The sequence below is a fragment of the Vicia villosa genome, linkage group LG7, assembly GCF_029867415.1.
Source record: "Vicia villosa cultivar HV-30 ecotype Madison, WI linkage group LG7, Vvil1.0, whole genome shotgun sequence".
NCBI classification, from domain to species: Eukaryota; Viridiplantae; Streptophyta; class Magnoliopsida; order Fabales; family Fabaceae; genus Vicia; species Vicia villosa.
Window position 1 is genome coordinate 137,534,601 of NC_081186.1, and position 12,453 is coordinate 137,547,053.

At 33.8% G+C, this 12,453-nt stretch overlaps 2 protein-coding genes across 2 annotated transcripts; one reads left to right on the top strand and one right to left on the bottom strand.

Annotated features, from left to right (window-relative positions):
* The first annotated feature begins 443 nt into the window (after positions 1–443).
* LOC131616841 (uncharacterized) lies at positions 444–2,761 on the top strand. The gene is made up of 4 exons (XM_058888297.1): positions 444–645; positions 1,787–2,006; positions 2,128–2,221; positions 2,350–2,761. Exons 1-4 carry the CDS (start codon positions 467–469, stop codon positions 2,625–2,627), a joined length of 771 nt encoding a protein of 256 aa, XP_058744280.1. The 5' UTR covers positions 444–466; the 3' UTR covers positions 2,628–2,761.
* Positions 2,762–2,958: 197 nt separating this feature from the next.
* On the bottom strand, positions 2,959–11,991 carry LOC131616840 (uncharacterized). The gene is made up of 9 exons (XM_058888296.1): positions 11,844–11,991; positions 11,701–11,756; positions 11,548–11,617; positions 4,782–4,821; positions 4,196–4,404; positions 4,051–4,114; positions 3,845–3,936; positions 3,551–3,775; positions 2,959–3,360 (listed from the first exon to the last, which is right to left on the bottom strand). Exons 1-9 carry the CDS (start codon positions 11,874–11,876, stop codon positions 3,211–3,213), a joined length of 939 nt encoding a protein of 312 aa, XP_058744279.1. The 5' UTR covers positions 11,877–11,991; the 3' UTR covers positions 2,959–3,210.
* Positions 11,992–12,453: the final 462 nt, after the last annotated feature.

The window sequence follows — 12,453 nt, forward strand, 5'->3', positions numbered from 1 at the left end:
TTCTCATAACTTTATTGCATTCATTTTCAAATCCGTCTCTATAAATACATTTCAAATCATAACGTTTATCTTTTTCGCTCCCATTCTCTCTTTCTTCTTGCATGCATTTTTGTAACCTTTTCAGTCTCTTCTCAAACCCTAAGCGCAAACCCAGATCTTGTTCTTCAAACTTTTGTTCTATTTCAATGGCCGCTTCATCATCTCACAATGTTGGTTCATCTGTCCCTTTCCATCTGCAAGAAGAAGATCAGCAAATTACTCCGGTTATTGCATGTTCTATTTCCAAAAAGGAGTTGGAAGTTATCTGTGAACGCATGGTAGATTTTGACAGCATCGAAGAACATGAATATCATCTTAAAGAAGATATCATTTTTCAAGGATGGACTTCATTTTAAACCAACGTCAACGTATATTCAAAATAATATAAATATCCTTGTTTCCTTCACATTTACACTTCACCATTACAATGAAGTTTCGCGGCTTTTCATCTTCTACGCGAGCCTGCAAAACTAAATCATCAAGCTCTTTTTCCATTTCTTCTTCTTCTTCTCATCACGGTGCTGCTGCACGTCGATTTAGCGGTAGTTTCATTGATTCTCCTCCTTCTCAGACTGAGGTTCATGATGCTCTTATTTCTCTCCAACGGTATTAAAGCAGATCATTCTTCCTTGATTTCCATTTCAACCTTCTGTTTGTGTTATTTAGACTTGGAATTGTTATCTTGCATGTGATTTTTATTGTTTAAAGTGATACTGGGAATCATCATGTTCTAAATTATGGTTGAAATTGCGCTGTAAACATTGATATTAATAGAGCTTTCATATGTAATTTCTGCTATGAATTGTGATATTGTTGTGGAGACTTTAAAACTTTTGTATTAGGGCTCGGTTGCGGTTGCGGTTGTAGATTGTAATTTAGAACTTTGAGCTTGTTTGGATAAACAGCTTATTTGCAGCTTATAGCATCAAGTACTTATCAAGATAAGTGTTTATGAATAAGTTTGCATAAACTATTTTTATAACAAAAGGTAAAATAAATTTAAATTGTTTTTATATGTGTTATAAGTTGTTTTCATTAGCTATGTTGAAGAATTTATAGAAGTAAATTTTGAAAATTTTTGTAAGGTGTTTTGATCAAGTCTCTCAAACAGTCTCACAAAACTTAGGACTGTAGATAAGTCTGTCTAGTGAATGCATTATCATTCCATATGTGTTATGTTTGTTTCATATTGTTTGTTTGAGCTAACAAATTGATCTAGTCATTGAATTTAGCGAACTAAATGGTTTGGATGAAGATCAGACGGTTCATTGTTTGAGTTTGGGTTTTAAGGAGTCTAATTTTGAGATGAAATTTTCTCATTGTACAGTTTGTGTTTGCGTTTGGAAATTGATTTGTCACCACAAAAGCTAGAATGAGTTTAGGGCCGGAATCAATTTTTGGTATCTAAAGTTTTCTCAATGTAATGTTGGAGTTTGTTTTTTGAATTTATTTTTCTGAATTCCAAACATGAAGGCTCAGATCTGCATAGTAAATTTTCTCACTGAAGTGAACTGTTTGAGTTTATGTTTTGTATTCAATTGTTGAAGTCGAAATGTGGAGAGTTCAGTCTTCATCTAAAATTTAGTCACTGCAGTTTTGCAAGTTGCGTTTTGAATTTGATTTTTTGATGTTAAGACTGTAAACAGTTCAATCTTCTAATATTTTGTCATGAACTGTCAGAGTATGTGTTTGCTGATTTTGGTTGTTGCATTTGAGATCAGTGATACATCTCTCAGTTTACGTGCAGGGTGTTAGGGCTTGCTTCTCGTGTCGAGCTCCATAGGGACATGTATTTCAACGAACCAGAAAAGGAGCTAAGCCATGTTGGCCGAATTTCTGAAGGCGATTTAGATACAGACTGGATAGAACCATTTTTGTTTCCGTGTAATCCGAAAATGCTTCAAGATAATGGATCTGATAGAGTTTATCATGCAATTCTCTTATTGCAAACCGATCCATCCGTCCAGGTGCAGTCTATGCCCTAGTGATTATATCTTCCGAAAGTTTTAATCTGCCAACAAAAATATACTGTGTTTTCTGAATTCTATTGTTATAGATATTTAATAACTGAAGGTCTTGTTGCTGCAGAGATTAGTAAAATCATTATCAACCGATGCGGCTGTTTGGGAAGCTGTTCTGAACAATGAAGTTGTTCAAGAGCTTAGGGAGACAATATCTGCAGGTCGATGTTTAGAATTTTGATTCAATTTCATTTGCAGTTTTGTATTGCTGATATTATATATTTATGAGCTACTTGCTTGTGGGGACATAGGGATTAAAACTAGACTGATTTGGACATGAAATTTACAGATCAAGAGCACAAACTTCGGAGTCTAGATGAGATTGCTAATGATGACCCCGATAAGTCAACAAATGTTTTGATTTCGCTGCTAAGTACTGCCAGAACTAAATTCATGGAAGTAATCCAGAAAATTACCAAGATTGTGATCAACATTTTTCAACGATCACTGAACAAGACAATCGCCCATACAGAAGATTCTCAGCCCTTAATTGAGAAGCTGCGTGCTGCTTTCATGCTTTCAATCATGGTCTTGTTGATTGTGGTGGTGCGTCGTGTCCTAAGATAGGACACAATGTAATTTGATTACATTACAAGACAATTCTTTTAGACTCTTGGGTTATTTTTCACATGCAAAACTTTCTAAATGTGACTCTATGTTATTGGTCCTTTTGACATATATTTTATGAGTAAATTATCATATGGAGTAGCTCTCTAACCCTAAACTATCAATCAAGTTTAATTTGGTTTTCATTCCTGAAAATCAATGCAATAAATAAACAAAACAACTTAGTTTGGCGTAATCATTTCTCAGATTTTGAGAGGTTCTCTTGTAGACTAATCATTTTCATATTTACAAATCAAGGACCAGAAGCATTTAAGCAAATTAAATATTATAATTTTTCAATGATTTTAGTTTTTTTTTACTCATCAATGATTTTAGTTCAACATTCAGAAAGTTAAGTATTTCTGCACTGCGATAACACTAATTAAATTATACACTTGATATTTCACCAATGTCATACTAATTTTACTGCCTAGCTTATACTTCCAATCACCAGATGTATTCACAAAATATTTCTCCTATTCACATAAGCCATGAGAATATGTGCTATCTCTTACAACGGCACTTAATCATGTAGTACTTAGCTTTAGTCTCTTAACAAATCAACGGAATCAAGATCAGGAGTTACAACCGCCTTTGTGTTAACTGTAACCGCCCCGAGTGCTGAGTAGTCTTTCTTTGCCTTGTTAATTGCAACAACATCTTGATAAAATATAGTTTTTGTACCTGCAGACACCTGTATAACAAACAAAAACTAAAACTGTTATCAAATGCATTAATCAAAGTTGAAAATGGTATAATAATAATAACCATAATATGAGATAGTTTTTTTGGGATCTTCAAACTCACTGTTGTATATTTTACAATTAGATTGAATCCCAGATGGAGAAAGTAAATTAATTTTGTACTTGCAACATAGTACTTACATCGTACTGGGTTTCTCCGATTTTTAATTTGACTGCTCCACTCTTATACACCTGCATTTTGCCCATAAATCCACTCGGAAGTTGTGACAAGTTACTCCCCTTTTTCGGCTTTGCTGTTTTCGACGCGTCCATTTTCTCCTTCCCCTTCCTGCTCACCGGTTGATTGATACCAGGCAGTACAGTTGGAAGTTGAAAGACAATCATCTTGGGTTGCTCACTGTTGTCCTGCTTAAAAAATCTATGCATTATATCACAGTTACAGCTGCATAATAATAGGTCATTCTGATTACTTACCAACAGTCCGAGTTCTTCAGCAGAGTTAAGAGGTTTATCGTCATATTCCATATTTGTAGCAGCCTCCCCAAATTCCTCCTCATCAAGAATGGCTGCCAGTTTATAAATCAACACATAATTGTTACCGCCGAAACCAAATATCTTGTGGAACTGATTATTGCTAAGAATAATATCCTTAAAGGCTTTATTAGTTTTGTTCATCAAACCTGGATTTCCAGAATTGGGTTTCCTCAGAGGAAGAGTAACAGGATAGATCGAGTCAGGACGATTCTGCAGTTCATATAAAGGTTCAGATATATGAGAAAGATATGAATGTGAAGAAAATATAAGAGTGACGAGAAAATTTCTCACCCATAGTTCCTTGTAGTCTTCTTCATCGGTGGAATCATCAGCAGCATCTATCGCAGAAGTATAGAAATCCTTGATTGCAGTTGAAGAATATGATGAACCATTTTTCTCATTAGCAAAAAATTTAGATTCTAAGCCACTTCTTTTACTACCACTGCGAAGTATTCTCGGGGAAAGTGATGAACCTCCAGGAAATGCATCTTGTACACTGGCTGCAAGTTTTAATCACCAAAACTAAGTGACAAACAAGATGAATAGAATAGTGTTGTAGAAAGTTTAGAGAAAAATGTATTTTGGAATGTGATGGTAAAGAAAAATGAAACTTCTTTGTGAAGAAAAAACATGATATATCAAATTCAAATATGCATTTGAAAGTAAACAGTTTTCCGGTATTCGAAATAGAGTGATTATTAATGTTATGCAATGTGTTTTGACATATAAAGTGGTGAAAACAGATGAGAATCTTTGCCTCCCAACACCATAACTATCATGAAATAGAGTGATTATTAATTTTATACAATGTCTTTTGACGTATAAAGTGGTGAAAACAGATGATAAATAACGTTTTGCAAATATAAGGAGAAATTACTTTGTTTTCCAAATTTAGATTGGCGTCCTGCAGTATTTTCCTGCAATAATATACAGATAAAAAAACAAAATTATGTCAGTTTAGCAATAATGGAGAGTAAACTGTAAAAGAAAGAAAAGGCTGTTGTAATTATTAATGGTATAATGATCACAAGTGTGTTCTAAAATGACAAATGGTGAAAATGAGTAAATGCTAATAAATGCATGCAATAAAGTCCCACATTGAAAGATTCACTCATTTTCAAAGTCCTTATAAAAGAATTAATGACATTAACTCAACAAAAGGACAAAAGAGGATAAAGTGCCACATTGACAAATGTGGTGGTCCCAAGCATTATTGCCACTTGTCCCAATCCTACAACCACTCGCCGGTGTCGCCAGACACCGGCTCCGGGTCCGTGGGCGTAGAGGCGCTTGTGAAACTAGATCGCTTTGATGGAACAAACTATACCCGTTGGGCAGACAAAATGACTTTTCTCCTGACTACTCTGAAAATTCAATATGTCTTGGATCCTGACTTGGAGGAAATTCCAAGAAAGATCATAACAGGTTCAAAAACTCTGGCGGACAAAGGGGTACTAAAAATGGATGCTATGCATGTGGCAAACCCGGACATTATGCTCGAGATTGCAGGCACAACAGGCCCAAAAATGAGGTTAATGCTGTTCATACAAATGACGACATAATCGCTACTGTAAGCGAAATTATGGCTATCAAAGGAAAAGTCCAAGGATGGTGGTATGATACATGTGCAACTGTACATGTGTCTTATGATAAAGCGGCATTCAAAACCTATACCGAAGTCAATGATGGACAGGAGGTGCAAATGGGCAATGAGGTCCGATCAAGAGTCGTTGGAACAGGATCTGTCGAACTCAACTTCACCTCTGGAAAGAAAGTCACTCTTATCAATGTTCTTCATGTTCCCGATATGAATAGGAACCTCGTTAGTGGGGACTTGTTGGGAAAACCTGGCATTAAATCTGTGTATGAATCGGGCAAGTTAATATTGACCCGTAATGGTATATTTGTAGGAAAAGGATATTCCGCTGAGGGAATGATCAAACTATGTACTACTGATAATATTATTAATGAAATTTCTAATTCTGCTTATATGCTTGAATCTATTTCATTATGGCACTCTAGATTAGCACATATTGGTATTAGTACTATGAATAGACTAATTAAATCTGGATTGATATCATGTAACATTCATGATTTCGGAAAATGCGAAATATGTGTTAAGTCTAAAATGATTAAGAAACCTTTCAAAAGTGTTGAAAGAAAAACAAATGTTCTTGATCTTGTGCACTCTGACTTGTGTGAATTCAATGGAATGTTAACCCGTGGGGGAAATCGTTATTTTATAACATTCATTGATGATTGTTCTAGATTCACACATGTATACCTCTTAAAGCATAAAGACGATGCCTTTAATGCTTTTAAAACATATAAAGCGGAAGTCGAAAATCAATTAAGTACTACCATAAAAGTACTTAGAAGTGATAGAGGCGGTGAATACTTCTCGGCAGAATTTGATGCATATTGTGAAGAATATGGCATTATACATGAATGTTCTGCGCCTCGCACACCACAACAAAATGGCATGGCCGAAAGAAAAAATAGAACATATCAAGAAATGATTAATGCTATGTTGATGCACTCAGAGTTGCCATTTAATTTGTGGGGCGAAGCATTATTATCCGCATGTCACATAATGAATAGAATTCCATTAAAAACAACTGGAATTTCTCCATATGAAAAATGGAAAGGAAGGTCACCAAATATTGATTACTTTAGAGTGTGGGGGTGCGTGGCATATTATAAAAATATGGACCCCAAAAGAACAAAACTAGGTCCTCGAGGGATCAGATGTGCTTTCATAGGATATGCACAAAATAGCAAAGCATATAGACTACTAAATTTAGAGTCTAATGTAATTGTCGAATCTAGAGATGTGGAATTCTTCGAAAATCTTATCACAAAGAATAAGGAACCAGAGAATCCCACGATCAAAGAATCTGGTAACAATGATTCGACGCGGATTGTTGAAACACAACCCGAACCAAGAAGAAGCAAAAGGGCACGTAGGAATAAAGGTCTAGGACCAGATGAAATCGATTCTCAACTTATTTCCGTTTATCTAATTGAAGGAAATAATAAGAATGATGTTCATAAAATTCCTATTATTCTTCAAATTGAAGATGATCCTAAAACATATAAAGAAGCAATGACTTCTAGAGACGCTTCTTTTTGGAAGGATGCTATCCAAGATGAAATGGATTCAATTATGTCAAATCACACTTGGGAACTAGTCGATCTTCCGAAGGGATCAAGACCCAGTGGATGCAAATGGGTGTTTAGGAAGAAGTATCACAGCGATGGTACATTAAACACCTACAAGGCCAGATTAGTTGCAAAAGGATTTAGACAAAAGGAAGGTATTGATTATTTTGATACATATGCACCAGTAGCAAAAACTACGACGATTAGAATTCTGTTTGCACTAGCCTCCTTGAACAACCTTATTGTACATCAAATGGACGTTAAAACAGCATTCCTAAATGGTGATCTCGACGAGGAAATTTATATGGAGCAACCAGAAGGCTACACACTTCATGGAAATGAACAAAAGGTATGTAAACTTGTCAAATCTTTATATGGTTTAAAACAGGCACCTAAACAATGGCACCAAAAATTTGACACTGCCATACTTTCAAATGGGTTCATTCCAAATTCTTGTGACAAATGCTTGTACACAAAGGTGTGTGGAAATGCTATTATCTTTCTATGTCTATATGTTGATGACATGTTGATTATTAGCAATGAGATGAATGGAATCTTAGAAACAAAAGGTTTTCTAACTTCCACATTCAAGATGAAAGATCTTGGATTAGTTGACACTATATTAGGGATCAAAGTAAGACGAAATAGTGGGGGTTATGAACTTAATCAAACACATTACATTGAAAAAATGTTGGAAAAGTTCAAACACCTTAACTTCAGGGAAGTACACACTCCGTTCGATCCTAGTGTCAAACTTCAAAAGAACAATGGTAGATCCATGGCACAATTGGAATATGCAAGTGCAATTGGATGTCTAATGTACTTAATGCAATGTACTAGACCAGACATAGCATTTGCTGTTAGTAAAATGAGTAGATTTACTAGCAATCCAAATGATGAACATTGGAAGGCAATAACAAGGATTTTTGGATATTTGTCAAAAACTAAAAACCTTGGCCTTCATTATGGTAAGTTTCCTGCCATACTAGAAGGATATACCGACGCAAGTTGGATATCAAGTGTTGGAGATTATAAATCTACAACTGGGTGGATATTCACATTAGCTGGAGGTGCGATTTCTTGGAAGAGCAAGAAACAAACATGCATTACTCTCTCAACCATGGAATCAGAGTTTGTGGCTCTTGCATCTGCTGGGCAAGAAGCAGAATGGTTGAGGGATCTCTTATTAGAGGTTCCATTAGCTAAAGAAAATGTTTCAAAGGTGTTGATACATTGTGATAGTCAAGCCACCCTGGCTAGAGCTTTCAGTGAAGTATACAATGGAAAGTCTAGACACATAGGTCTTAGACATTCTCTCGTGAAAAAAATGATAAAGGATGGGATCATTTCACTGACATATATACAAACAAGCTACAATTTGGCTGATCCTTTTACTAAACCACTGGCCAGAGATTTAGTAAAGTCTACCTCGAAAGGTATGGGATTAAAGCTCCTTGAATAAGGGTTCCGACAATGATAGCAACCCAATCTGAAGTTAATACATCTTAACCTAAGATTCAATGGGTAACAACAAGTCGTTGATTTGGAAGTTGGTGCAACATTTCGTGATAATGTTGACTATTACATAATTGAGGGTTGAGTTTTAAGGAAACTCTTAATGAAGTACTATATCGAGGATATAGAGATAAAACTTCACCTATGTGAATTTCGAGATGGTGCCGTCTCAAAGTGAGAGTTGGAGTTTCTCTCATGAAAAATTCATGAAAAACAGGAAAAGCACATGGCCATAAATAGTGCTAGGCGAGATATGTAGGCGAAGAAAACCTTAAAAGTGTGTGTATAGCAATGCCGGTCTGATCACATGGGATAATGGTTCAAAGCATAGCTACCTAACGTTCCGATTAGACTTTGCGTTGTCTTTACTAAGGTTAAGTTCAAATCGAAAGATACCTAACTGTATTAACACTTTTATCTTCTATATTCTGGAATTGGAATTTTCATTATTAGAACAAGTGGGGGATTGTTGTAATTATTAATGGTATAATGATTACAAGTGTGTTCTAAAATGACAAATGGTGAAAATGAGTAAATGCTAATAAATGCATGCAATAAAGTCCCACATTGAAAGATTCACTCATTTTCAAAGTCCTTATAAAAGAATTGGGCGTGGGCGTGGGCGTGGGCGTGGGCGTGGAGGCGCTAGTGGCGGCTTGTAGACGGCACTTAGGCACGTCGCATCGGAGCGATCGGGCTATTCGCGGCGTTAATGAGGCGGCTCCGGCGGGCGACGGCCGGCCTTCGGCCGGGTGCTGGGTATTCCTGCATAAAAACTCTAAGACATTTCGGGAGTGCTTGAAATACTTTAAGGAAAGTGATTCCGTTCACGATTCCAGCCTCGGTTCTTTCGATTGAAACACATTTTCTAACAAAGGCATCATTAGCATATATCTTTATTGTAAACTAAATAGTTGCTACCTTTTCATATATTTTAGTATAATTCTTCTATGAAACACTGACATCTTTAGGAGAAGGCGTGTTGCAGTGTCTGATACGCGTCAGACACTTGTATGACACATGTCGGAAAAGTCAGACAAGTGCCCTTCAAAAAAATAGTTTCTTTCTTTAATTTAATATTCTTTTAATGAGTGTCCAACACTTATATGACACTTATACATCATGTGTCGGACAATTGAGACTGCTTCATACAAAAATGTTTTTTTCCTTTGCCTCAAATATTATGTAATGGTGTCAATGTCCTATATTTTTCATTATATCAGAGTGTCTATGAGTGTCTATTTCTGTGTTAGACTCCATACTTCATATAATTTTTGTATACACTTATAAGAGATTTTGTTTTTATAGACCTTAGTAGTTTGAATATATCATAATACTATGATAGCTTTTGGTCGACAGGTTAGAATTGGAGGAGAACATGTCACATGTGTTATGTCTGATACGTTATAAAATTAGAATAGAATAATACGATTTTGAGTTTAGAAAATATTCACTTAACTCATTTTATATTATCTCTAAAAAAAAAAAATAGAATTGAATATCAAGATATGGATGGAGCTCATACTACCCAAATCCCTACTCTACTAGTACTAGACTAATCATAGTGGCTTACACATAACTCATTTTTCAATATTCACTCAAACATGTACTCCTATTTTTTTTACTTTGTGAAAAAATGCTTCTTTCAAAACCACTCTCATGTCTTTGGTAGTATTTATTAGCTTCTTCTAATAAATTTACTTTGATTTTGTTGGATATTTAAGTAGAAACTTATACACACCAACCGAGTTTAAATTCATGTGATGATTTCTAATCTAATAATATTGGTTTTTGCAAACAAAATTACTTTTTATTTATGGAAAATGTTAACTTGAAAATTAAGAAACAAAATGTAGATGTTTAGAATTGTAAAATTTTTAAATGTTGATTTATAAATATTAAAGATTTTTTTAAATTAATAGAAACATATAAATAAATAAGTGTGAAGTTCAAACCAAATTTAAGTTAAAATAATTGAATTGTTATTTTTGGTTATGTTTAGTTAGTAAACCTAACAATATCATACAAACGATTCTAGAACGAATTATATGAGAAATAAATCAAACCGAAATAAAATATGAGTAATACTAAAAACAACTTTTAAATTTCTTTTTAAAAAAATCAAAAAAATAGTTTAACTGTTCAGTTATTTAACAAATTGTTCGATTTGAAAAAAATTATCTTCAAACAATTGGTACGGTTCAAAAATTTCATAACGGTATACCAACCATTAATTTTGGTTCGGTTTAGTTATAAATAAATTAAAACGGCTTGATTCATTTCGAATAAACTTCTATTATAGTTTGATTCGGTTGGATTCAGTTCGAATAAACTTCTACTATAATTTATTTCGATTCAATTTTCTCAATGAATTAAACCTTATATGAGCCGTTTAGACTTATTTAACTTAACTACCCGTGTATTAGATAAAGCGGTGGTATACCGCTGCGTACTAAGCCACTTATACTGCGATTTTGGGAAGCTATAAGAATGAATGGTAAATTACTCCCTCCATTCTAAAATATAAGAGAGAAAAAACAAAAAATACATTTATTAAAAAAAAGTATAAACATAATCATTTATCTTGTGAGTTTAATGAAATAAAGCGTTTAGAGATTTTTTTTCTATTATATTTTGGGACGGAGAAAGTAGTTTTCTTACAAAGTTTTATTTTATTTTTTTTAAATACAAATTTATTTTATAGACTTTTTTCTAAGGAAATCTTTTTATTTTAATTTGAATTTTCTTACAAAAAGATCTCCAAATTTTTATTCAATACTTTTAAAAAAGAGTTACTGTTATTAATTTCAGCTCATTTCACTGCAATCCATTTCTTCTGATTTTTCTCTCCGACAAGCGAAACACAACTTCAGATATCATTAACTTAAACTAATCAAAATTAGCGACAACTAATCATACTAATTAAACAACAATAACAAAAATAGTAATAATAACCAGAAACTCACCTTCAAACGACGAATAGTAGCTTGAATCTCACCACTTTTTTGTTCATCTTCTTCAACATGCTCTTCTTCGCTGTATCAAAACAATTTCAAGAATCAGAAATCAGAAATCGATTTGAAGTGATTTTACGAAAATCGAAGTGTTTGTTGAGTTACATTTTGGTTGGTTGAGGTCTGGATTTCGTCTTTGGAATTTTTGGAGCGTACTTGATCTGCGAAGAAAGAACACGGAATCGATTTTTAGTTGAAAATCGCTTTTCAGAGAAATGAAATTTGGGGGTTTTGAGTTAGTTAGTTACCTTTCGGAGAGTTTTCTTTGGATTCTTGTCCATGGCGTTGCAGATGAACACGAAGAAAAAAATATGAGAAAATTTTGACGAAAAATGGATAACGCAGTTTCGAACTCGCGACCTAGAAGAAAATGAATATCGATGTATCTACCAACTCGATTATAAAGTACTGTTGTTCAGAGTTTCATGTTAAACATATATGTATCTTTCTTTTTTAAGCAACAAGACAGATTTTCTTTCTCCTTTCTTTTTTTGTAACTTTAATTATTTATTGGTAGTAAAATTTATGAGTTTTATTGTTGGTGAATCAAAAGAAAATAGATGAAATTCAAATAGTTTATGTTTAATTGTAGCTTTAGTTTTGTTTTTTTTTTTTCTAATTTCTTAATTTTTGTTTTTATTTTTAAATGTGTTTTTTTTAATCAAATTTTTTAGATTTTGATTATTTTGTGTTTTAAATTTGTAATTTTGGTCTTCTGTCAAAGGATCTTGTGATAGAAAAATTTTGATGTGTGATGTATACAGTGGCGGAGCCAGAAATTTTAGAGAGCCCTCGCAAAATATTTATACCTTATTTTTATTAATTTTACAACCTGTTTTTACTAATTTTACCCTTAAT